The 24,122-nt window shown below is 47.1% G+C and overlaps 1 protein-coding gene across 3 annotated transcripts in view; it reads right to left on the bottom strand.

Annotated features, from left to right (window-relative positions):
• SAMD11 (sterile alpha motif domain containing 11) overlaps positions 1-24,122 on the bottom strand; it is a 158,983-nt gene that overhangs the window by 50,673 nt on the left and 84,188 nt on the right. For all 3 annotated transcript variants that reach the window (XM_062012846.1, XM_062012847.1, XM_062012848.1), the window contains 2 exons: positions 22,018-22,068; positions 3,348-3,472 (listed from right to left, as the gene is read on the bottom strand). In XM_062012846.1, coding sequence (XP_061868830.1) covers positions 3,348-3,472; positions 22,018-22,068 — 176 coding nt within the window. The remainder of the gene's footprint in view (positions 1-3,347; positions 3,473-22,017; positions 22,069-24,122) is intronic.

Here is a 24,122-nt window from a genome sequence, read left to right as displayed (position 1 = left end):
TTCCTCTCTGGCTGACTCTTGGACCTCCACAAACAATGTTCCTGAACACTGCTGGAAGGCATTATGCACCTTGTCCAACACAACTACAGTGACCAAGGGGAAAGAGAGGTAAGACTAGCAATTAGTCTTCCCATTTCTTTATGGTGAGTGTGTTTTCAGAGCACCACAGCTCCAGCTTTGCCAGCCCAGCTTTCTGTACATGCCAAACTTACCCACACGTCACAATCACTGCTCTGGTTTGAATCACACCTCAAGTGATGCATCACACAGCACAGCCATTTGGTTTTGATGACTCCTTCCAGCTCTTTGGGCCTCACAAGGTTGAAAATGCAATGATTTTTTTTGTCCCAGCTGTCCCAAGCCCTGAGACTGCATCTCCTCCAGGCTCCTTGCTCCAAACAGCTCCTGCCCAACTCTGTGGGTTATTCTACCCACTGAGGTGGGTTATTAAACCCTTTTCTAGTCAAGGTCAAACCTGAGTCCTTCAGAACCCACTTATTTCCCAAGGCTTCCAGCTTCTGCTGTCCTAAACTCATCTCCTCATTCTCTCTGTTCCTGAGCATCACCATGGACATCAAGTGACCTGTTTTCACTTAAAAATGATCCATAAGCTTTCCAAGGACATGACTATCAGTGCTGTTCCTCTAACCAAAGGCCCTGCACGTTCCAGCAATACATCAGTCTCTTCAGCCCCTTGTGACCTGAACAGCAGCCCAGCTCTAGCTTGAACCCTGACTCTAGTCTCACCTCTCAGAACTCATAAAAGCCCCAGACTAACTCTATGCCATTATTTTCCATTAGTTTCAGCCCCTCTCTGCACTTCAAAGACCATTAAAGATCCAGCCATACCTCCAATTTTCCACTCCACACTGTTTAAAACCAGAGCACTGCCTCTATTTCTAATAACCTCCTGTATTTAACTATAAATCGAGGAGCTCCCTCAGAGAATTCATCATCAACCAACCAACCCTGCCAACTTCAGCCATCCTCTTAACCCTGTGGGCCCTGCAATAAGCAAATCTCTTCCATTTGTGCTGCCCTTGCTCTCAGTCCTCTGCTTAGCCTCAGCCCTTAGAGAAGCCACAGGCACCTCTGAACCCTGTTTGAGCAGCGTGCACAGGGTAGAACGTGCAGTGTGAGCTGCTGGGCTGGGACTGCATGCCCACCTTCAAACCAGAGATGCTAAACCAGCAACTACAGACACTTGAGCAGCAGATTCCAACTCATCTGGAGAGTGCTTGCAGCTTAGAGTCATGAGTGATGCAGGAGTTGGCATTAGCATCATTTATTCAGCATTGCCCATCTCCAAATGCCTTTTTGAGGTGAGATTCTTGTAATCCAGACCCACAGTATTGCTCTCCAAGGCATACAATGCAACCAGCAGACAAATGGGGCACCTTTCTCTTTCCCTGACTGTGACTAAGTTTAAACAACAGCCAGTCTTTCAGACTAACCCAACACTGGCCCTCTTAAAATTATATATGCAGCAATTAGACCATTCTCCCCTTCCACCCTGCCAGTAAAAGCAAACTGAACCAAGACATAAACCCAGTAATTGGCACCAGCTACAAGTCTCAGCACATTTTGTTTCTCTTCCCCTTGACTTGCATGTCCTGGGAGTGGTGACATGGGTGACACAGGTACCAGTTCAGCACATGGTCTAAAGTCAGAGCTGGCAGGTTCTGCGTAGACTTTGGCAAATGAGGCTTCCCTTAAGCAAACAAGTGTGTGGAGTGAGCCAGCTCCTGACAGAGGGGCAAAAGCAGTGTTAAACCCTCCCAGTGGTGATGTGACAATGCTCCCTCTACCTTTAGATACCTGATCTCCCCCACCAACCCTTTTGCTGGTCAGCTCTTGTTAGACACACCAGATCTACCACGTCACATGCTTGGTGGCCTCTTGTGTGAATGAGCCCTCTTCTTCTTCATTGCTCAGACTTTCCACTGAGGTCACAGAGAACCTCAAACACAAATCCTAACAAACAACAATAAGCATTTCTACATCTAATTGTTTGTACTGCTTAAGGCTGCTGGGAAAGAAGAGCATCCTCTGCACTTCTGCAATGCTATGGGTCTCAAAGACTTCAGCAACATTCATCACACCCCCAGCAGCTGCTCTGTAAAGCAAATGATGTTAGAATCCATTTAAACACACAAGGTCAGCTCAAACATACAGATCCCACCAAGGTCATACAGCAAACAATGTGTATCTCTGGCCACTTTGGCTCTTAGAGCTGTGTAGGAAAAGGGATTGTGGAGGTTGGTTAATGAAGAGGATAGGGATGTTCTGCTGTGAATGCCAAGACTAGGAGCAGCCACAGGCCACTTTACAGCCACACCACAGATCCCCCAGTTCAGCACAACACCTACATGGGGCTGCACAAATTGCACTGCAGGCAGGAGGAAGCTTTCAGAATGAAGTCTCATGATAAGCCAAGCAGCTACTTGTCATGTATATCCTCTAAAGGCATTCCCAAGGGGTGTTAGATGAGGTGTTCCCTTCAGATCCAGAGTTAACTTACACAGTCTACAGAATGACTTACTAGGAAACAACAAACCCACAACCACACAGGTTTTCAGGCCTCTGTTAATGCCCACAGAGAGATCCAGCTCTGATTTGGAAGGACAGGGATTACTCAACAACCCAACTCTTCAGTTTCTCCTCAACTTTTAGTTATAATCCAAAGCAAATCACAGCTCCTGCAAACAAGGAGCACACCTCTAGTTTATTGCCAGTGGCTCACTTGTTGACTGAGGCACATCTTTCACCCCAAAGCCTCCTTGCCCACAGCTGCCCTGCTGCCATCCACAGGCACGCTGCAAGCATCCAAGAGCAGTATTTCTGCCTTCACCAAGTCAAATTAAAACCATGTGAACTTCCAAACAAAAAGAAAAGCCAGGTAGCACTCCAACACCAAAGCATCCTGCTCACAAAGGAGCTGGCAGGCACAGAGGCAGCACAGGGAACCTCTGATTAATGAAATTACACATCAAGCCGTGCTCTCTGCAAGGCCCTTTCTGCTTCACTTCACACTAACCCTGGGGACATTTCACTTCTTTGCTGAAGCAAGCTCCTTTGTCAGTAGTTTAACACTAGATTTGAGAGTAACATGGGGCTGGGATCTCAAAAGGACTTGAGCATCACCAGGAAATCCTTTCCACGTTCACCTTGAGCCACAATATTAAAAGCCTTCAATATCCACCGCTCGCTCCCAAGTGTCACACAAACAGCCTCAGAAAAAGAGCCAACCAGCTGCTGAAAAACACTGAACAGATGAGTGAAAAAACAGACAGAGAGGGAGTGAAGTGAAGCAGCCCAAGCCAGCAGGACCTGCTCCAGCTGCTTACCTGCTGCCCCTAAGCCAAGGTCGATGCTGTTTCTCTTGAATTCGCAGCGGCTCTGGGTCTCTGGCATAACGAGCTGCCGGCTCTGATGCAGGTTGGAGATGATGGTGGAAAGGTCGTTATCACGGCTGCAACAGAGCACAAAAGCACCATGTTAAGGAAATCCTATTTGCCACCACATAATTGATGTGTGTGTGTGTGTGTGAGCTCCTTTTGCTTGCCCCTGCCACAGCTGCATTGCAAGGTTTCTCCCTCCCTCCTCCTAGCCACTGGTTTCCCAGGTAAGCTCCTGTAGGTTTGGGGAGCTGAGGACTTAGTGCAAAGCACTCTTCCCAGACAGCACTCTCATTTCCCATCAAGGACTCTGCAGCTGCCAGAGCTCCTCGTTTTCAGTTTTGCCAGATATAACTTGCGTGGGCCAGAACTTCCAGCTCAGATGGAAAAACTCAAAGTGTAGGAATTGGCAGATCTCTGCCAGAATTAATGGGAAACTTGAACTCAACAACTGATAGTTTTCTATCAGTTGCCACCCTTCTGTTCTTAAAAAAAAACCCCTTTTTCCATTCCATCACTGTTGGAACCCAAGACTACTTTATTTACTTGGCTAAGAGTTTCTCTCTTGGAGGGAAAGCCACCATGAACTCAGCCATCAGCATTACTCAGAGCTGAGGCTACAAGTTTATTTACAAGACTAATTTTCAGCTCTTCTCTCTTAACAGATCCTCAAACAATGCTCTCTTCCTTCTGGGAAAAAAGAGCATGCATTAGAGCAGGTCAGTGTTATTCTGCCTGTTACCCTTGCATCAGGTTGCTGCTCAGTAGGCTAGTTTAGCCTTTTTTCATCAGCTGTGGAAAGGGAGCACACAGAATGCTGGAGCAGATACTGCAGTAGAGCTGGTAAATGCTTTTGCTTGCAAACCATTAGCCACTTGCAAAGTATTTCTGAAGGGAAAAAGGATACACAACAACTGAAGAGGAAGAACAAGCTCAAACATACACATGATACTAAATGGCAATGCTGGAATGTCTCCCTCTTGTTTGCTTGCAGTAGATGTTCAATCACCCATCCTTCTAGCACAAGGTGCTTGCCCCAAGCTAAATGTGGGGGTTTTTTCTTCCCTCCTCCCCTCTTTCCAAATGGAAGATGACAGCCAAGAACTGAGACACTTAGAAACAATTCTACATGCTAGAAATATTGCCCTCCCTCCCCCATCCACAGCTCCCTTCCCCACCTCTACTCACATCACAAGTGCACCCACCCTGTGACAACACAGCACATGACCACCACACTCACTGGTGCAGAGCAGAGTGTCCTCACCTGGGACCAGCAGGAAAACACAGAGGGTGCATGATCTGCAGAATTACCTAGCAATGATCTTCCTTTAAATATCCCCCTCTTATCTCCCCCTTACCCCCCCCCACACACCCCCTACAGACTGCCAGCACTAGCAAGAGGAGCAGAGCTGCTCAAAGGCTCCAGAGAGCCCATCCCTAGTGCAGAAGCAGGGGCTAATCCCTCGTCTAGCTCTCTGCTAATCAGATAAGTTTATGACAGAAAGTCTTTAGACAGAGGTACTTTCAGCGGGCGTCTGGCTCCAGATTTTCCCCAAGATGTAGCAGACAAAAACAGCCTCATTTCAGCTCCTGCTGCTCCCCCCAACCTCAGCCAGGGGGATAGGATGCTGGGATCCCAAAGCCTTTGAGCACCCCTTGCATCTTCCTCCGCTAAACCAGTTCAGATTTACTCCTTATGCAAGCAGAAGGCTAATTACTTAAGCAAGCCCACAGGTGAGTGGGAAGCCCATTTCTCCTGTGCCAAGCAGTTTTGGGTCTTATCCTCTTTTAGCTGCCACCTTTAAGATGCATTATGCAAATATTTTGGTGTCTTAAGTCATTTATGGGATTAATGTGAAGTGATTATCAGTTCTTTTTAATCATGCCAATCAATAACTGGATGTCAGGGACAGAGGACAAATGCAGATAAACGCTGCCATCAGCACAATGCTGAGGAGAGGGAGGAGGAGATGAGGCAGGGGTGCAGGGGGAGAAAGGCAGGGAGTAGGAAGAGAAAAATGGGATAATTACATCTTTGCATTTGCAGTGTGTCTTTGCATCCCAATCAAGCTCAAAGCACCTCTGACATGTAAACACGTGAAGAGAGCTGCCAGGAGGGAGGGATTGTTTCCTCCACCACTAAAATGCAACTCACTCTCTGGAACTCCTTAGCATGACTTGATCCTCCAAAATGCAAAGAGTGCAGAGCACTGTGATACATCCACTGAAAAGGAAAACCAAGAGCTGTACATGGAAGGAAGTATTACCACACCAGAGCTGATACTTCTCTTCCCAACAACCTCGTGGTGTTAAAGCCTTCATGGTATGCAAAGGTGTGTTAGCAGGTCCCAGCTCCACACGTGAGGAGCTACCACTGGGTTGACAGTTACTCTACATGCTTGGAATTCAACTCAGTGTACCCACAGAATTAGGCAGGACACCAGGAAAACATGACTTTGCTGGAACACCTTTGCAGTAGTCCAACTAAAACACTAAGGTGAGGAAAGGGAAGAAATGCTTGAGATAAGGCAAACAGCCTGAGACAGCTTTTAACACATCCAGTTGTCCCTGGGAGTTGCTCCTTTTGTCTCAGTGCACAGGAGGCTTGAAGCACAGACTGCATTTCTGCTCTGGACTTGCTCTGTATCTGGCCCAATGGGAGGTCACTTATGGCAGGGCTTAGTGTGAGAAAAGAAGAGTCAATGGTAACCAGAGCTTCTTGTGATAAAATGAGATGCCTTCCTGTGTTGGTGAAGACTTTAAAGCACTTCAAAAAGTCCTGTAAGCCAAGCTTGCAGGACCTCAAGTCATGATCCAGAACTGTGGGGGTACCAAGATCCACGTAAAACCTGGCAGAGTGATTAATACAACTGGAAGGGAAACTGCACTGGGTGTCAGAGCATCCCTCCTGAAGCCCTCATCAGGAACAGGACAGTTCTTGCATGACCTCAGTGGGAAGGAGCCTACATTAAGGGAATTGCAAGGGGCTGGTCCTTCCCATGGAAAGGATGCCTCCAGGTCAATCATTCCACCCAAGTGCTCACTTGCAGCCCCAGCTGGGCAGACTCAAACTCTGCTTTTCCTTTGTCTGGTCTCTGAGCCACTGTTAATGCAGGCACTCCCCCACCCCTGCCCTGACACATGCACACACAATGAGATTAAAGGTCTGATCCCTTCCATAATATTATATTTAAAAAAAACAGATTAGAGAAGGGGGCTTGAGCAAGATACAGATCTCCTGAAAGGTCAAGGAGGAGACAAATAGCCTTCTGTAGGGCTGCAGGTTGCCATGGCAACACTCACTTTGCATGGGGTTTGGTAATTAATGGTTTGGGGACCTGCAGTAACACAGGTATGCTTCCAAGCAGGGAACTTGTGCTGAGGCATGACTGGCCAGGCACTGCCACCCCTCCTAGCAGCAAGTTTGGCTCTTGCAGTAACATGAAGGGGAGAAAACTGAGCACTTGTGGGGGGATTTCAGAGGGCACGTGGCTGGTTGGCCACATCCAGATTTGCCTTCAAAGTGGGAAGAGACTCATTGTTCCTGACAGCCTTAGTAAGACCTTTGTCCTGATGGCTGGCTCAGGGTGATGGAAGCTCATGTTTTTCACACATTTCTATGATTCCTTCAGGTATTTTGGGTATTTCTGCCACTTGGGTGGGCAAAGTTTTAGGAGAGAACTTGCAGCACTACAAGACTTGAGTCTGGACTTCAAATCCAATACACATCTAACCTCAATCCAGAACACTGAAATCTGCCCTGTCTTACATCTGAACACTGAATTTAACAGGTCTAGTAAAGAGAAACTCCTGTTGTTGCTCTCAATTACAGCTGATGTGCTGCTGCTCATCCTCCAGCTGAACCCCTGGTCCTGGTTTTGCAGCCTCTCACTCAGCAGCTGTGGAGAGAAGCACCAAAAAATAAAGAGGAGGATCCCATGTGGCAAAGAAATGTGTGATGGCTGCTGATAAACATCAATTCTGTGGCTTCAAGAAGCAGCAGCAAGTGGCACAGACCCTGTGATGACCCAGCCTCATAGACACTGCAACAGGAGTAAGGCTGGCAGTGGGGATGTGGAAGTGATTACTGCTGTGCTCCATGTAACATCAGGGAAGTAAGCACCCCAGCAAACCTGCCATACATCCATCCTGCCTTTTCCCTGCCCATTAATCCCCTGGGATGACTGTCCCAGGCTTTCACAAGCTGCTTTCCACCCTACGGGATGCCCGTCCTGCCACGAGGCTCTGTCTTGGTGCCAAAAGCAACACGAGAGAAGTGGCTGGATCTTATTATGGCTTGGGAAATGTTCAAATCCTAATGAAGAGAGGGCACAGGAGCAACAGTTCCCTTTGCTAGGAATGCAGGAAAGCTGTGACAAGGGTTTTGCTCACGCCACAGGCACCTGAGCAGCTCACTAGTGCTCCACAACTCAGGCCACGCACGCTGCAAGCAGCAACCACAAAGCCTTGAAGGCCAAGTCCAAATGGCTCCTTTACCTGGATGTAACATGAAATGAAAGCTGCTCTCTAATGAAATGGGACATCTGACCTTTACCTGTTACACTGGCAGCAAAAGAGAACTGCAGGGGAGCAGAGCACAGGAGGGATGTGCTGCAGGTTCCATGTTAGCTCAAGGAAGACAACACCAACAACAGTCTTTCTCAACATAAAACCTCACCCCCAAACCCAATGAACATCAGCACAAGGCTGGGAGTGTCACCAGGACAATGTGGGTAAGTGCAGCTCAGATACAGATCAGGGCTCATAGTCTGAAATCCCCTGTCACATCCCAGTGCTCTGCTGTAAGGAGCATTTGTGCAGAGCAGCAATGAGACATCCTGATAACTAATGGCTGCAAGAATTACCACTGCAGGAAAAGGAAAACAACATTGCTAATGTTCCCTATGAATGCTCTGATTGCTGCACTGTCTATGTCTAATGGAACTGACTGGTCCTCTGTCTCCCTCAAAGCTGGCTGCTGTTTCTGTAATGGCAGTCTAATGGTCTACCAGTGGTCATCTGATAGCTGCCCTGCTCTCAGGAGCAGACACTCCTGGGGCCACAACCAGGGCAAACATCACCCAGGCAGAGGGGTCTGTTTGGGACAAGCTGCCACAGGAACCCATTGACTCCTCTGCAGGACAGCAGCTGAAGCAGCAGCTCCATGACTGTCATCCAGTCTCACCAACAGCCACAACCTGTGCCCAGGGAAGGAGAAGTCTATCACAGGGACTGCCACTGAACTGTCAGCTTTGCTAACTGTGGCTATCCCTTAGGATGTGTAGATGAGTTAGGAGCAAGCCCTTTCAGGGAGGCTGTGGTAACCAGACATGCAGCAATCCTGTGTGACTGACTTCTGGGAACAATAACCCTTATCTGAGCAACATCTGCACCATAAGCCTCTGACTGGCAGTGTTTGAAGTCAGCACCCATTGCTCCAAGACTTCATCTTATCTTGTCCTCTGGTCCTCATGCCAACCAGCATTTGGACCCTCACTCCAGCCACCTCTCCTCAAGCTCAAATGGCCCCTGCAAATGAATCCCTTACATCTGCTAGAGGAAGGAGCACATTCAGCATATTCAGCATGCAGCCACCGAGAGAGAGGACGAGACAAATGAGGCACACACCTCAGCCTCTTGGCCCCTTTGGCTCCTGGGTGTGGGTAAGCAGGGGGATGCTGACAAATACCTGGGCTGTCCTACCCCTGCAAAGCACCTCTGTGGAGTCACATCACCCTCCAGATCCTCAGGAGGTGGCAGCTTCCAGGGATTGTTCACCCGAGCCAGATTCAGACTGGGAGCAACACCTTTCAAATGTGTTTCATTTAAAGACATTAGCAGCAACTGCATCTTTAACAAGGAGAAGGATGAGGAGACTAATGGATGGAGACAATTAACCAAAATATAAATCAGTGTCAGGGGCTGTGCATCTAGCAGAGGCAGCCAGGCGCCCGCAGGGTCTGGTGATTCTTGCAACACGCTGCTCAGAGTGACTGCAAAGAGTGATTGCAAAGAGGGGGAGGGAGAGGGGAAGGAGAAAACTTGGTCAAAACATAAATAACTCTCAATAGTGGCTGTCTCTCTGTCTGCTGCAGCTCTCTCCAAAGTAAGGAGGCCACAGTAACCTCACTACAAGTGTCATGCCCCATCCTCCTCACAGACGAGCCCTGTGTGACTCTTGGAGATTGTCCATCCTGCTGGCAGGCAGGGCTTGCTCTGCCCATGCTCTGAGCTGCAAGATCACACACAGTAACCTTGCAGGGCTTGATATCAGGCATAAAAGTAGTGCAGGTCACTCTGCAGAGGAGGTATTTCACCTGTGGTGCAGCACCACCCAGCAGCACCCAAATTAGGCTGCTGCAGCGGATGGGATATTTAGCACAAGTTTGAAACTCAAGCTGTCGTTTCTCTGTTCCAGTTTCCTGCCCAGACTTTGCTGGCATGTCAGTTCAGCACTTTGTGCTGCTGTTCTCCATACACATGGGTATGCACAGGGGCCCTGTGGGAGTGGGAGGCATTAAGACACCAAGAGGCAACCTGGTACTTCAGCAACAGGAGTTCCAGCTATAGCTGAGATAAAAAAAGAGGGAGTGATAGTCTCAGTAGACACAAGATTGCACAGATCCAGAAAGTGCAAGATAGGAAAGGGGTGAATGAATCTTAACACCATACCAGACTGGGTAAGTCTTTTCCTGGTACTTAATCAAAGGCAGACTGGGAAAAAAAACCCCCACCCCATCAGTGTAAAATGTATGACTGTTTGTGAAGGGATGCAAAGTAGAAGATTGATGCCAGGTTTAGAAGAGAAGAGAGCCCCAGAAAAGCAGCATGGGAGGAAATAAAGATGAAAAATATTTCTTTTTAAATATGTTTCCCTGGCTCTTGCAGCTCCTTTAACCATCACACAGCAAGTGCAGAGATTACATTAAATTTTACTGATCAATACAGCTGCCATAAAACTGTCCCAGCCCTCTGCCCCTCCCTACTATAAAGAGCAAAAAATCCAATATGCTAAAGGGGGAATGGCAGGGCTTGTAGGAGCAAAGACACAAGGACATTGATTAAGGCAAGGGAAGAGATCAGCACCAAGGTGTGTGCTCATGTCTCCTCCACACAAACCCTCCTCTGGCACTGAGGAACACGCCTGGGCTTTCCTTTCCTTCCTCATTCTCAGCCTGACCGGACACAAGTCCGGTTCAAGGGTGTATTTCAGTGGTACCTGGCTCAGGTAACAGCTTCACAGACTCTGTTTATGCTGCAGTGGCTTTCTCCTCACACCATCTTCACCCCTTCCAGCCAGGCCAAGTCGTCCCTTGCCTGGCCAAGTCGATACATCAGAGTGATGGAGACTTTACAGCTCCAAGATGACAACATTGCCAGAACCTACACAAACACCAGTCATCTCTTTTTCTTCTCTTATCAACCTTGTCTCCCTTCTCCTCACCATCTCCCCAAAAGACAAGCTGCTGGTGTCACAGCCAGGCTGGTGTCAGAGTCATCCCAGCAACAAGCAGAGTGTCGCTCAGGGCTGCCCGAGCTGCAGCGGACACGCAGGGACAGGGGAGCATGTAAATCAGCCAGTGACTGTGTGAAGGGAATAATGAGCTTTTTATGGAAGCCATTAAAAGGAAAACCCAGATTGGTCTATAAATACTCTTGCATCATTATAGCTCTGAGAAACAAGCTTATGTAACAGCACAACTATGTAATGTCAGGGCTGGTGTAACATAACCACTCCAAAGGGTTTTGTAAAACCCCAAACTAAACTAATAACCAATTCCCAAACAAACACAAGCACTCCAGCCCTTGAGAAATGCAAGCTACCTTCTGTCTCCCTCCTGTGAGCAGGTAAATCTGGGGCCTGCACAGACAGACATGAGCTGGGGACTGTTGTGCTGCCACAGAATACCTGAGCACAGCTCTCACACAAAATGCCACCAATAGCACTCTTTTTTCCCCCCCTCAACCTGCAATGTCCAGCCTCTGTGGGCCATTTAATCACAGATTCATTGATTTTCAAGCCCCAGGAGGGACTGTTATATCCACCTCTCCTGACCTCCTGCACAGAGCTGTCAGCAGATCACCCCGTTGCACTCTCAGTTAATAGTGACAGCTCGGTGTTGATCTGTGGCTCTGACCACCAGCAAGCAAATACAGACCCTCCCTCTCAGAACCCTCAACTCAATCAAGTGCCCTAGACTAACACAATCTGGTTATTCCCAAGAGCTGCTGAACCCTCTCAGCTTCTTCCTTACTAGTTTGTAAACCTTCCTCCTCAGGGGCAAAACACAACAGGAGGAGTGCTCTGACTCCCTGCCACGTGCACAGCACCAAAGCAGTGCAGGATTAACCATCTCCCAGCCCAGCAGAGCTTGAGAGTCATCTTGGGCTAAGAAACTCTGCAAACTAACTTTCTCCTCAGTGTGTCTTGGTTTGACCTGGCATGGCCTTTGAGTGCCAGAGGTCCTTCAGCAGCCAGGCAAGGTCAGTGCCTCTGACACTCTCAGGCAGTAAAACGAGGGTCACTGAGTCAGCAGAAACAGAGAAAGCATGTGGATCAGGGAAAGCTCACAGCTCAGACTAATCAAGGGCTCTTCCCCTCCTCCTGCTTATCACCTTGCACACAGCTCAAAACATCCAGCAACATCTTCCCTAATCATGCAGCTCACAGCCAACACCTCTCCTCTCAGGTCGCTGGTGGACAGAACAGCCAGAGGAGGATAAGACCTAAAGCTGGGCACAGGAGGATTTGGGTCAAGGATTTAGGGCTCTGATCAGGTGACTACTGAAGAAGTGGATGAGGCTGGGGGGTGCAAAGGGGAGCAGCAGAGTTTGTTTCACCGTTAAACAATAGGCAGCATGACCTGCTGACAGGTTGTGTCACTTTTCCAGCTGAGATGGGCAGATAAGCCCCAGGCAACGAAGCTGGATGCAAGCCAGAGAGTGCATGTGCAGCTCTGAGGAGCAGAGGGGCTGTCTCCTTCCTCCAGACCTCTACAGGCCTTACTGCCTCTCCCCATCCCACTCCTCACCCTCCAAGGCCTCTTTGGCATAAGCTGGGCAGCCTCAGCTCCTCTGACCTGCTGCTTCATGAGCTGCAATGTGTCAAGCTGCTGAGAGGCAAGCTGCCATGTGATGCACTTTCTGGCTCCCTTATTTCCCCAGCTCATCTCTATTTGCTGCAAACACCTAGACCCTGCACCTACCTGCTGACAGACACTTGTAGCCACAAATGTGTTCCAACAGCACTTTCACACTCAACCAAGTGCAAAGTGGCCCTTTTATTCAAGAATCCAATTTGAAGTCTATTGAAGCTGATGGAAAGGCTCCCACCTACCTCCACTGCCACAGGGCTAAGTGGTTCCCTGGAAGAATTTTGTGCTTCCAAGCCAGAAACATGTTTTCCAGCAAGAAAACCTCAGGGCACAGTTGTCTCTCCTTGGCCTTTTGACTTATATTTTTATTGCTCAGCCTTTTGGTTGCCTTTTTTTCATCATTGATTTAAAAAACCTCCCTCTCAGCCACTCTCCATCCTTCTTGACAACAATATACCAGCACCCCATTTCTGTCTTTTGGGTATCTCCCATCTTCTGATGAGATGTCATCCATCAGAGAGAAGCAAAAAGAGAGGGAATGGGGACAGGCAAGTGAATGGAAAAGAGGAAACAGAGGGGAGTAAACAAGTTTTGCTAACTGGAGGGATCTGAGAGAATCTCAACCATAGGCAATACAGCTGTAATTCTCCCAGCAGACTCATCTTGGAGGAAAAAAAACCCACCTCATTCTGCAATGTCCCAAGCAAAATGCTCATAAAATTTCATTAATGCTCATGACAGTTCATAAAAATGATCAGTAGAGCTGGCAACTCCAAAATTAGGTGGAAATAAGTATAAAGATGTTTTTATTGTAATAGTGCTTTGTCATTTGTCTCTCTGCAAGCCCATAAATAAAAATAAGATGGAACTACATCACATCAATGCTGCATTGGAGATGGGGAAGAGATAAAGCAGTGAGATGAAGTGCAAACCCTGTCTATCATTACTGGCACTGATTCTGATCATCAGTTTTGACATGTGCCCATCCACTAAGGTGCCACAGAAGCAGCTGACAAAAGGGATGTCCATGCCAGACATTTCCCCTCCTGTCTGCAGTAATGCAGAGGATGGGGCTTCTGAGCTTGAAAAACTATCAGACAGGCCTAGAGCAGCTCAAATCCTACATTTTCACCTCATTTGTAACCTCAGAGCCAAAAAGCTCGCTGTGCAGCAGGATAAGGGAGCATGGTGACTCCTGAGAGGAGGAGGAGGAGGGACATAATGAGTGCCTGACTCCAAACAAGGTAGGGAAGACCTTAAACAAAGTCAATCATTTCACTCCTCCTCCATCACTAGCAAGATACCCCAGCCCTCCAAATGACACACCTCACCCAGACTTGTGAAAGCTGCAGGGACTATAAAATCATGGTGTAAGCACTGTGCAAGGAGCAGCTCCTGGGAAGCATCAACCCCCTGTGCTCTTCATAGAAAGAGAAGGAGACTGCTATCTGCCTTACTGCTCCCAGCTCTCTTCTGAGGCAGGATCATGAACCTCTTGTGCTGTTTTCCTCCCATAAAGACATGGAACCCAGGACCCCAAGCTGGCAAGAAGCCTGAAGGTTAGTTCCAGACTCTTTTCTCCTGCTGCCATTTTTCAGTGTATCCAAGCAGACCAGACCCCTGAAATCATCTTCAACTTCTACCACTGCACACACTTGTTGGGCAGCAACCCAACACCAATTCACCAGAGCTCAGAAGGGTTTTGTGTAATGGTCCATCTTCATCAGCTCATCTGCCACATCTGCTGCTAGTGTCGCTGCATTTTTCCTCTGAACATCCATCAAGCCCATGCTATTGATTATCCTCTCCCCAGGCACAGGCTGCAGCTCACCTTGACCACTAACACAAGAAGTTTCACACAGAGAATCATGAAGGCAACCATGGGAAGCAGAAATGCAGTTGGGAGGGAGGCTGGGGTGTCACAGATTTGTGACCCTCCCTTATTGGGAGCCAAGTGCCTTTCACAGATACCTCCAACTGTCTCCATTCTGCTCTTCCTCTGCCTCCTCAACTCTGCTGAGCTTGGGAGTCAATCTCCAGCACTCCCCGCTTCACAGACTCTCAGAGCTCACACTGAATCCCTCCCTCCTCCCAGAGCTTCAGCATCTCTTTGTCCTCTTTTCCAGCATTTCCCAGGGGCTTATTGTGTTCCCATGCAAACCTAGAAACCCTTCTTTCAGTTCCCCAGCTTGTCACTGACAGCTCCTGGGTCTCTCAGGCTGGATCTCCAGACTCATCCTGGAAAAAACACTTCTGAAACTCTTTTACTTGTCAGAATCCAACTTGCACCCAGACTCACCCTCTTAACTAAGCAGCTGCTCCTGCTGCCTGCATGCAAGTTATAGCCAAAGGCCAAATGACTCCTCTGCCTGCAGCACCAGGCAGCCTGGAGGTCCTGATTTTAGTTCTGACAGGTTTTTTTTGGCACATCTGATTTGTACTAAAAGCAATGGGCTTGTCCTGTTGACAGCAGGAGCATTCCCTGAAGCCTTGCCCTGGTCTGGATGCTGCGTTCCAGCGTTCCTCAGTAACACACAAACAGGAATGTTTTGCTCAGCCAATAAAAGGGATGTGTCCCTGACACACAGCTGGTGTGCCTGATGGATAGAAGGGCTCTTGAAATATCCCCAGTTCTCCTCATTTTCTCAATTCATTAGGCTGCCTGCTTCCAGCTGATGAAATATTAAAACACTTGGATGAGCAATTTGCAATGGGTGGTAGTAAGTTTAGACAGTGAGCAGTGGGAGCTGATGATCTACAGGAATCACTCACAGATCTGATGTATTAAGGACAAGACAGACTTATACTTGGATCCTTTCCATTTCACAGCAGGGAGTGAAGAGGGACTTCAGAAAACCTCCCATTCCAGAACCATGTCCTTCAAGTTTCGATCCAGCACGAGATCTAAAAGCAGGAGGATGTGATTCTCCTCACTGTATGCAGCTGAAATACATCAACAACACTTCCCCAAAGCTGCAACCAAGCTTATGTGTATCTCAACAACATACCAAGGCCTAAAGATGCCCTCACATGCTTGGTTGTTATCCAGAATCCTTTCAGTTGTCCTAAAACAAGTCCATTATACACACACACACTATAGATACACTACAGATGACAACACACTGGGGATAGAGCTGAAAAGCATCACTCCTGCATAAACATTCCCTCTTTTCTTGTAGGTATCTCACAGTGTTTCCCACCTACCTTACTTGAAACATCATTGTGTACTAGTTTAATGAAGTCTAAATCTGATTTATCAGCTATTTAATCACCTTTACCATTCCTCTGAGCCTCTGCTAATACATAATGGTCTCTTTTCCCTAACCCATCCCTGTAGACAAACAAAGCTTCCTGGGAATGAATATAAAACCAGAAAGTACAGCTAATGAAATAGCTACTTCATACAAAGACTACTTTACAGCAAACCAATAGCTACTAATTTTCTCCTCCCTGTCCATCCATTCTTCCCTACAGGAGTGCTTGCTGCAGGATCTGCACAAACAAGGCCACAGGTAAGGCATTTTTTGGCCTTACCCCTACAGGAAAAGGTGAAGCAAAAGCTACTCAGGTACTCCCTGAAAATCCCAGGCTCAATTCCTCCACTCACATGGGCTGTGGGGAATGTCCTGCCAGCAGCTGCTGTGGAGGCCAGGGCTGAACACCACTTCCAGAAAGGTATCAAGTACAACTCTTGTTTCCTGCCAGTACCAATCTTTTGGGTCATTTAGACCCACAAATAAAAGGAGACCATATATTTAGACCATACTCTATAGCACAGAGCCAGAAGCCTGTCCTGTTTCTGTGTGAAGCCCCCAAAAAGCAGCTGATGGCACATCAGGCCCATATGTAGCAGCTCCTCCCATTTGATCCCAACATCTACCTTTTCAAACCTCACATGGGTGACCAAACAAAAGCAAAGGTTGCTTGTATTTTTTCCTACAGAACTGGAGGCTTGGCTCCTTGTCTGAACCTTCCGAAATGCTCTTCATTCTGCCACAGAAGGTTCTTGTCAATGCCCATCAACTAGGTGGATTTGGTGTGGATTTACTTTGCTTCTCTTCTTCCAGTTCAACAAAAGAACACATTCATCAGCTATTGTCTAAAACCAAACAGGTATGTCACTGTTTGATGAACAAACTGAGTTCACCCATCTGGAAAGTCTTTACCTTCCAGCATATTGTCTCCACACAGCCATGCTTCTGTCTGCCAGCAACAGTGGCATTAGCCAAGAGCTTCCTTGTATTTATTGGCTTTGCCTTCAGGAAGCATGTCCTGGTTCACAGCTTTAACAGCTACAAAGCTGAGAGCTCTTTGTATATGCCACCAAGGTGAGGATTAAAACCTTTCTGTAAGCAGTCTACATCCCAGCTCCACAGCAGAAATGATCTGGAAGGGCTGAAGTCAGCCTCATGCTAAACAAGTACCCACCTCACACCAACCCAGAAGTCATGGTTCATACATTCTGCACTACTCCACTGGCAGCTTTTTAAGCTTCCTATAGCATCAAGTCAAGGGTCAGCTACACAAGTTGTCCTCTAAAGTCACCATGAGTTATGGAAACAGCCCAACAGGCCTACATACAGCTGGTATGTCACCAGTCAGATGGGCACAATGTGACTCATTTAGTTCAGCTCAGTATCAGCCTTTTCAACTGGGGCTACTGCTTCAGCCCTGCTGTCGAGGCAGAAATCAGTGAGTGCAGTGGAAGGGTGAAGGCAGGTCCCCATTTGAACACACTCTCATACCCCTGCTGCTGTCTGTTTTTTCTGCTGCAGCTTAAAGGTGTTTATCTGACAAATTCCAGTTCTTTCAACAGCAGATGCTAGGGACTGCAAGGCTGTAAGGGGTCACATCTAGCTTCTGGCTGCTAAAGACTTCTTGTGACCTTTTAGCACCTACTTCAGGTCTCCTAGATTAAAAGGCAAAAGCTTACTAGGAAAAACAAACAAACAAACAGCCCAGAAGCCATCCTCTATCAATCCTTTAAGGGCAGGGATGCAGGATGCTCTGGCACTTGGTAACATTACCTGCATCTCACAGCAATGCCTTCTGCTGAGTCAGGATCAGCCTTGACACGGTAAGAACTGTCTCCCCTCTTCTCTCCCTGTGCATCCTTCCAAAGGAATGAGCTAAAGCAGTGAATTTCCATTAGTGTGCTTCTCCTGTCTCACTCCCCATGTATTTTTCATCTGCTTCTTCCACCTGGCTTGATTAATGTCCTCTTCCTTCTTCACTAACCTGTTTCATTCCTCCTTAAACACAGTTTTCTACAAAGCAGCAGCCCTACACTCAATCCAAACACATCCATGTAACAAGCCAGTTTAAGCACTGCTGTTTAAACTCAGTTCTGGCTGAATAAAAACTTCATGCCAGGGTTAAATCAATGTGCAAAGGCCCACTAAGTATGTCTGTGGTCAGATTTAAACATACATGTCCCCACACACACAGATACACGAGCTCTTGGCCAAATGTTTGTCTAAAATACGTGCTCCCATGGTTCATGCCCATCCTGAGAGGCTGGTTACACACCACTGTGAGCTCTAAAACTGTGGTTGGTACATGCATTTTATTTGGTCTGGGCAAATGATGCCTTTGTTTTCCTTCCATCTCCTTCATGTGGTATTTACTGAGATAGTTGTTCCTTGGCAGGCTCAGTAAGCTTGCAGTGTCCTCTCAAGTAGCTTTTTGTTCATACAGAGGTGAAAAGAGTCTCTTGCATGCTCCTGTCTCTTTCCTTGGTCACTGTTTCAAGTCCTGCACTGGTGCAGGCATAAAAACCAGAAATGCTGCCTTGCACACTCCTTCAGAGCTTGCTTACCATGCAGCCAAAAGCATGTGGCTGAACATCCTGATGCCAGGCTCAGTTCTTTGCTATGATCCTTTAAACCAAACCACATACCATCTTCTTTCCTACCCCTCAGCCCATCTTTAACAAGGGCAACAGCAAACAACTCTTGACTTCCTTGGAAACAGAGGGGGTAACACCCTGAGCTGCATCCCTGCATGGTATTAGCATGCATGGCCTGTTTCTCACTCACCTCCCTGCAGTTCCCTCAAGTTACTAAGTGACAATAAGTAGAAGGAAAATCCTTTCCCTCTCTGGAACACCTTTTTATTCCCCCATTGGTTTCCCTGAGATGCCTCAGCCTGGGCAAGGTAATCCTGCCTGTGGTGCTGAGCAACTCTGACTCCTCCTGAAATCAATGGCAGCAAGAAGTGAGCATCTTATAGCAGAGACCAGGCTTTAATCTTCTGTTTATGATTCCAAAATTTGACAGGCTTGTCTTGAAATAAAAGGAGAAGTGCATCATTTACTGAACAACTTCAAGACATATTCAGCAAATGATTGCAGGAATTGCATGTCCACACAAGGGAATTCAACCTTAAAGAGGCAATTTTAAAGGAAGACTAGCTGTAAACAAAACACTAAGCCTGTATTAACTTCAAAGCTTAAAAGGGAAAGGAGTAAATCACCTGGAAAGACAAGGTGAGATCCTAATCTCCCCTTTCAGGACAATTCCCCTAGCTCAAGCTCTTGGTTCTCTGCATGGAGAATGGTTTGTACCCAATCAAATGCCTCTTTATCCAGGGCAAAGCAGGCAGCAATCCTAAAGTAGCTAAACCTAATGAATCCAGGTATCCTCTGAGAACTTGGAAAGGAAGATCAAAGGAAAACTTAGGACAAAGGGGCAGGTTAATTAAGATGGAAAGTCCTCAGACTCTCTTGATTTAAAGTAGCATGGGGGCTGTGTGCATTCATGCAAGTGTGGAGCATCATAATGATTTCCTGGCATGGGTTTGGGATGACCTGTGTAACTCCCATGTGATGAATTATACAGGTCACTGAGAACAAAGGTCAGCTAAACCTTTTTGACACCCCATGATGTCTTTGAGATACACAAGATCTTTTCCAGAACTGTGTGGCAATTTAGGTCACTTAAATCCACACAAGCTCCTCCTGCACCAACACAGAAACACACAACACACTTTCCTTGTCACCTAACACAACACAACATGTGCTGCTTTCTTCTCAACTGGCTGGATGGACATCATTCTTGATAGTTGGGACTGTTTGCTCTGCAAAAGCTAAACCTCTGCTCCCAGGAGGAACTGGAAGAGAACAAACAGTTAAGCTGAGGAAGCCCAAGAGCTGCACATCAAATTCAGACCACTCTTTTATTCTATGCATTGCAAGTTCAGAATTTCAGGGGATTTAAGATAAGGGCTGCAATTTCCAAAGGTGTTTGCACCCTCAGCTGCCACTGTGCAGAACTGTTGCTCACGTGGTTATTAATTAAGGCTTGTGTCAGCACTTCCATGACAAACCTCTACCTTTTAAGAGTTTATAACTCAGCCATAAAACTCTGCTCTAGTCTGAAATCTATCATGAAAGGGCCTGCCTGGAAGGAATCCATGCTGTCATATTTTAGAGTCCCAAAAGCTTATAGCAACAAACCAGGGATTTTTAGTCAAAAGGCTGCCACATGAAAATCTTCAGCTGCTTTTTTACAGGACTGCTGGGTGAGATGTGCCTTCCAGACCTGCTTCTAGACACTTACTGGTCAGGGTGGGGGTTGTACTCTTCACATTGTAAATCTAAAGGAATTATGGGGGTTTTATGCTTCAGGGACAAAGTCTGTGCTTAAATACCTGTGAATACCTCTGCCCTCACTCATTCCCTAATGGAGTATGAATCAGTACAGGTTTCCCACCCTTCACCTCCCACTGAATCTCACAGGGAAGCCAGGATTTAACTCATAGATGGACTTATCTCTCCAGGTGCTCAGTTCAGGTTATAACCTTCACAGATCAATGCTGCCAACAGAACAGTCCAAGCTGTCCTCAGGTTAGGGGAGGGAGTGTGAACAGCTTAAAATGACACAGACTATTTGTCCTTCACTTCTCTGCTGCCCACTTTCACTCCTGTGCCTCTGTGTTTTTGAGCACTGCATTTGAAGGGCATGTGATGGTGATGGAAGTCACTTCTAATACTGTCTGCTCCTGTTTACACTTGCAAAGCATTCTGAGGCTTCCAGATACAACAGAAATGCCCAACACAGACACAGTACTGGGAGGGAAGTCTCCCTAAAGCTCTTAAACAATATTCTCTCAAGTAAACACTGTGTTTGCTCACTCAGTCTTACACATGCAAAGTCTTGTCACAGAAATCATCAGACACAATTATCTGCAGTCCCATGTCCAGACAACCTGCTCTCTGCAGAGTGTGAATCACTTCTTACCTGTCTGTGCAGTGTCTAGCATGCAGTGGGCACTTACACAAGTGGTTGTAGCACTAATACCTTCCTGCTCTTTTTAAACCTCTGACTGAACAGGACATTTACACAAAGCATCAGAAACCCACTTTCAGCAAAACAAACAAGTTATTTGGATTGTTATTTGCCAGCCAATCCAATGGACCAGATCCTGACTTCTACAGCATCCACAAAAGTATGAAGCACATGCAGAACCAGACTCTGGACTGTTCTACACCCCTTCTGTGTTCCCCAAGAAGTTTCAGAGCTGCACAGATTAGTTTTTCTTGTTCTAGGAAACAAGCAGTACCTGCCAGGCTCAACTATTTCACTCTGACTGGGGAGATTTAGCATCAAAGACAAATGTCAAAGTTCCAGTTCTCTTTTTCTAGTGCAGAGGCAAATCTCAGCAGCTGGTTTTTTAAAGGACTGGAAAAGTTTATGATCCCAGCAACACATGAAGATAATGTACCATGCTCAGGGTTATCAGCTGACCCAGGGGTTATAAAGGAATATTAATGTCCATACACTGGATGTCTTCAGTGTATTAATTTCCACTTTCTTGGGGTACCTGTTACTGCAGCAAACCAGACTTTAAAACCAATGCACCAGCCTGGCTTGGAGATCCTTCTCACAATCCAGATTTCTATGCCTTTTCTTTTATTTATGCCATTTAAAACACTTGTCACTTGTTGAGTGTCAGCTTTTTCATACCTTGACACTGCAGCTGGACACTCACACCCCTCAGTCTCTGCAGGACCAGGGTGTTGTATCATATGAGCTAAAGCATCTGCCAATCCAGTGCTTCTTGCACTGGCAGTCACAGGCCTGAGCACAACACTGTAACCCCTGAGCAATTCAGGAGTCAGTTTGGCCTCCAATGAGCCTTCTGTTCAGACAAATCATCTTTGCAAATGAGATGCAGACTCTCGTGTCAGGAAACAGATCTGGGCCACCCCAACCTTGCATGCTGCCAAAGAAAGGACCAGAGTAAACATATCAAAGCCCATAATGGGCTTTCTTTACAAGTCTAATCAATTCTCTCCCAACATAAAAGAGATTGTTTCCTCCCCCCCAGACAACCTTCCCCAAAATAAAACCCAAAAGAATGGACATGTGGTAAAGGGAGGGAGAGGAACAAAGGAGGAAGGAAGAAAACCCCCACAGCACTGACAGTTAGGAATGTTTATTTACATCTAACAGCATCCATATGCCAGTAACAGATCATAAACTCTTAGCCTACCATACAGAGAGGGTGCCCCAAAATGGTACCTGCAAGAGGTCTCTCGGAAGGAGATGTTTAAATCCCAGTGGGTGTGTATCCTGTTAACAAACAAACAGAGAGGTCAATGGCACATGCTGAACACTGCATCCCTTGCCAAGTCAAAGATCTGCCCCATCATGACAACCCACCCACTCAAACCCTCCCTTTCCCAGCTCTCAACACCAACTAGTGCCTTCTTCTGAGCTGTGGGGTGCTGAGATGAGCCACACTGCCCACCCAAGGCAGTCCTGAGTGCCCACAGCAGGACTCACTGCTGCCAATGAGACCTCCAGGTGAGCCCTACAGCACTGAGAAAACACCTTGCTGCATGCAGTCTCCCTAACAGGTACAAAGAGCACAGGACATTGCCTCAAGTAATAGGACTCATCCAGAGGAAGCCTAGAGAGCTAAGCATTGCCATTTTATGCAGCCCAAATGTGTCTGTGCTGTGCTCCCTCCCCCACCTCCAGCTGTAAATAAATTATTAGCAATTTCCCACCTCGGAAATTAATTTCCCATCCTCTGTCACTCTGGCTGCTGACAAGCAGCTCCTAGATGAACAATGTCCTCAATTAAGACACAGCAGACAAAGGTTGGGGGGTTTGTTAGGTTTCCCCTCCCCCTCCTTGCTATTAGACAGCATCTCCACCAACCCAGAGGGCTAAGGCAGATGCCTGACCTGTGGTCTGGTGTCTCCAGTCGATATCAGGGAGCACTCATCTCCCCCACCACACACAGGAGGTCTGTGACCACCACTGTTTTCTCCATGTCAATGTGATTGATGAGAACCCCAGTCATCTGAGACCAAACTGGCAAGCAAGCTCATATCCTTGCACAAACCCACTCCCATCTCTCTCAGCATCTGCCAGGGAACACGCTGGTTTCTAGCTGTGTGTGTAAATCAGCTCCTGCAGCTGGAGGTTCCCAAAAGCATTTCAACAGAAAGGGCTGCAAGGATCATGTATTTTGTGTATCCCTGCAGCAGCCCTCAACTAGAAAAAGCAACTTTGTGTAGCTGAAATCCATCTGACTGCAGAAAAAAAGGCCTCATCTAAAACCTGCTGAAGAGAAACCTCTCTTCCCATTTGAATGTGCTCTGAATTGGGCCAGAAAACACTTCAGCATGACCAGTGAAGTCAATGGGACTTCACTCAGGTTGGAGTGTCTGTTGAAGTGCTTTCCCTAATGGGTGCCTCTGCCTCAGCCTAGTTCAGAAAATCAACTGAAAACAGATCTTAGCACGGAAATAATTTCACATCCAAGACATGCTGCTGCTGCCAGATTTGCTGATGTGATGGGGCACCTTTTGTGCTCTTCCTGCTGGCTCAGAAAGGGAGGCTGCCAGGGAACTCTTAGATACTCTCTTTAACCAATAAAGCTGTACTTAGTTCCACCTGTACCCTCTTCTTCTTCCTCATATGCAACAGTTTAAGAGCCCAGCTTTCCATCTTCACAAGGTTTTATATGCAAACACAAGATGGAACAGCTACTTCCCAGCTGCTGATCTTACAGCAATAACAGTTGCTCTTCAAAGTTAAAATGCAGACATTTGAAAACCTTCTGCAAAGGACAGGCCAAAGTGGAGCAGTGAGTAAAAATTCCAGGAACTCTAGTCAAAACTCTGGGACACGTTTGGACTTTCCAGGTAAACTGATCTAAACCCCAAAGTTCAAAGCAAATTCAAGTCAGCCAAAGCCCTTATGGGCCTAACAGACCTGGAAGGGTCTGGCCTGCTCACAAGAGAGTGGAACTGCTGAAGGTTAGGCCTGATTTTGCACTGCTCACTAGAATACAAGTTTTCCTTCATACACAGAACCTCCACAAACCCCCTTTAACTCCAGCTCAGCACCTTGCACGGTGCAAACCAGATCCCAGCAGCTGCACTGTGCTAAGAGCTCCAAATACTGCACAGCACTGAATTCTGTGGGACCAGATGGAAAGCAAACTGCCAAGTCTGAAAAGGAACCTTGTTCTGCTTCTATGTCCATAAAACATCCTCCAGAGCCCTCAAAAAAACCCTGAAAGGGTCTGGCCCTGAGCTGTATGGAGATGAAATGCCATGGGGGTCTGATTAAAACTCCATGGTCCCTTTTCTGGTGGAAAAGCAATTCAG

This window comes from Colius striatus, chromosome 21 (genome assembly GCF_028858725.1).
Source record: "Colius striatus isolate bColStr4 chromosome 21, bColStr4.1.hap1, whole genome shotgun sequence".
In the NCBI taxonomy this organism is placed as follows: Eukaryota; Metazoa; Chordata; class Aves; order Coliiformes; family Coliidae; genus Colius; species Colius striatus.
The sequence above is the reverse complement of the archived record's forward strand: the minus strand, read 5'-3'. Positions and strand labels throughout refer to the sequence as shown.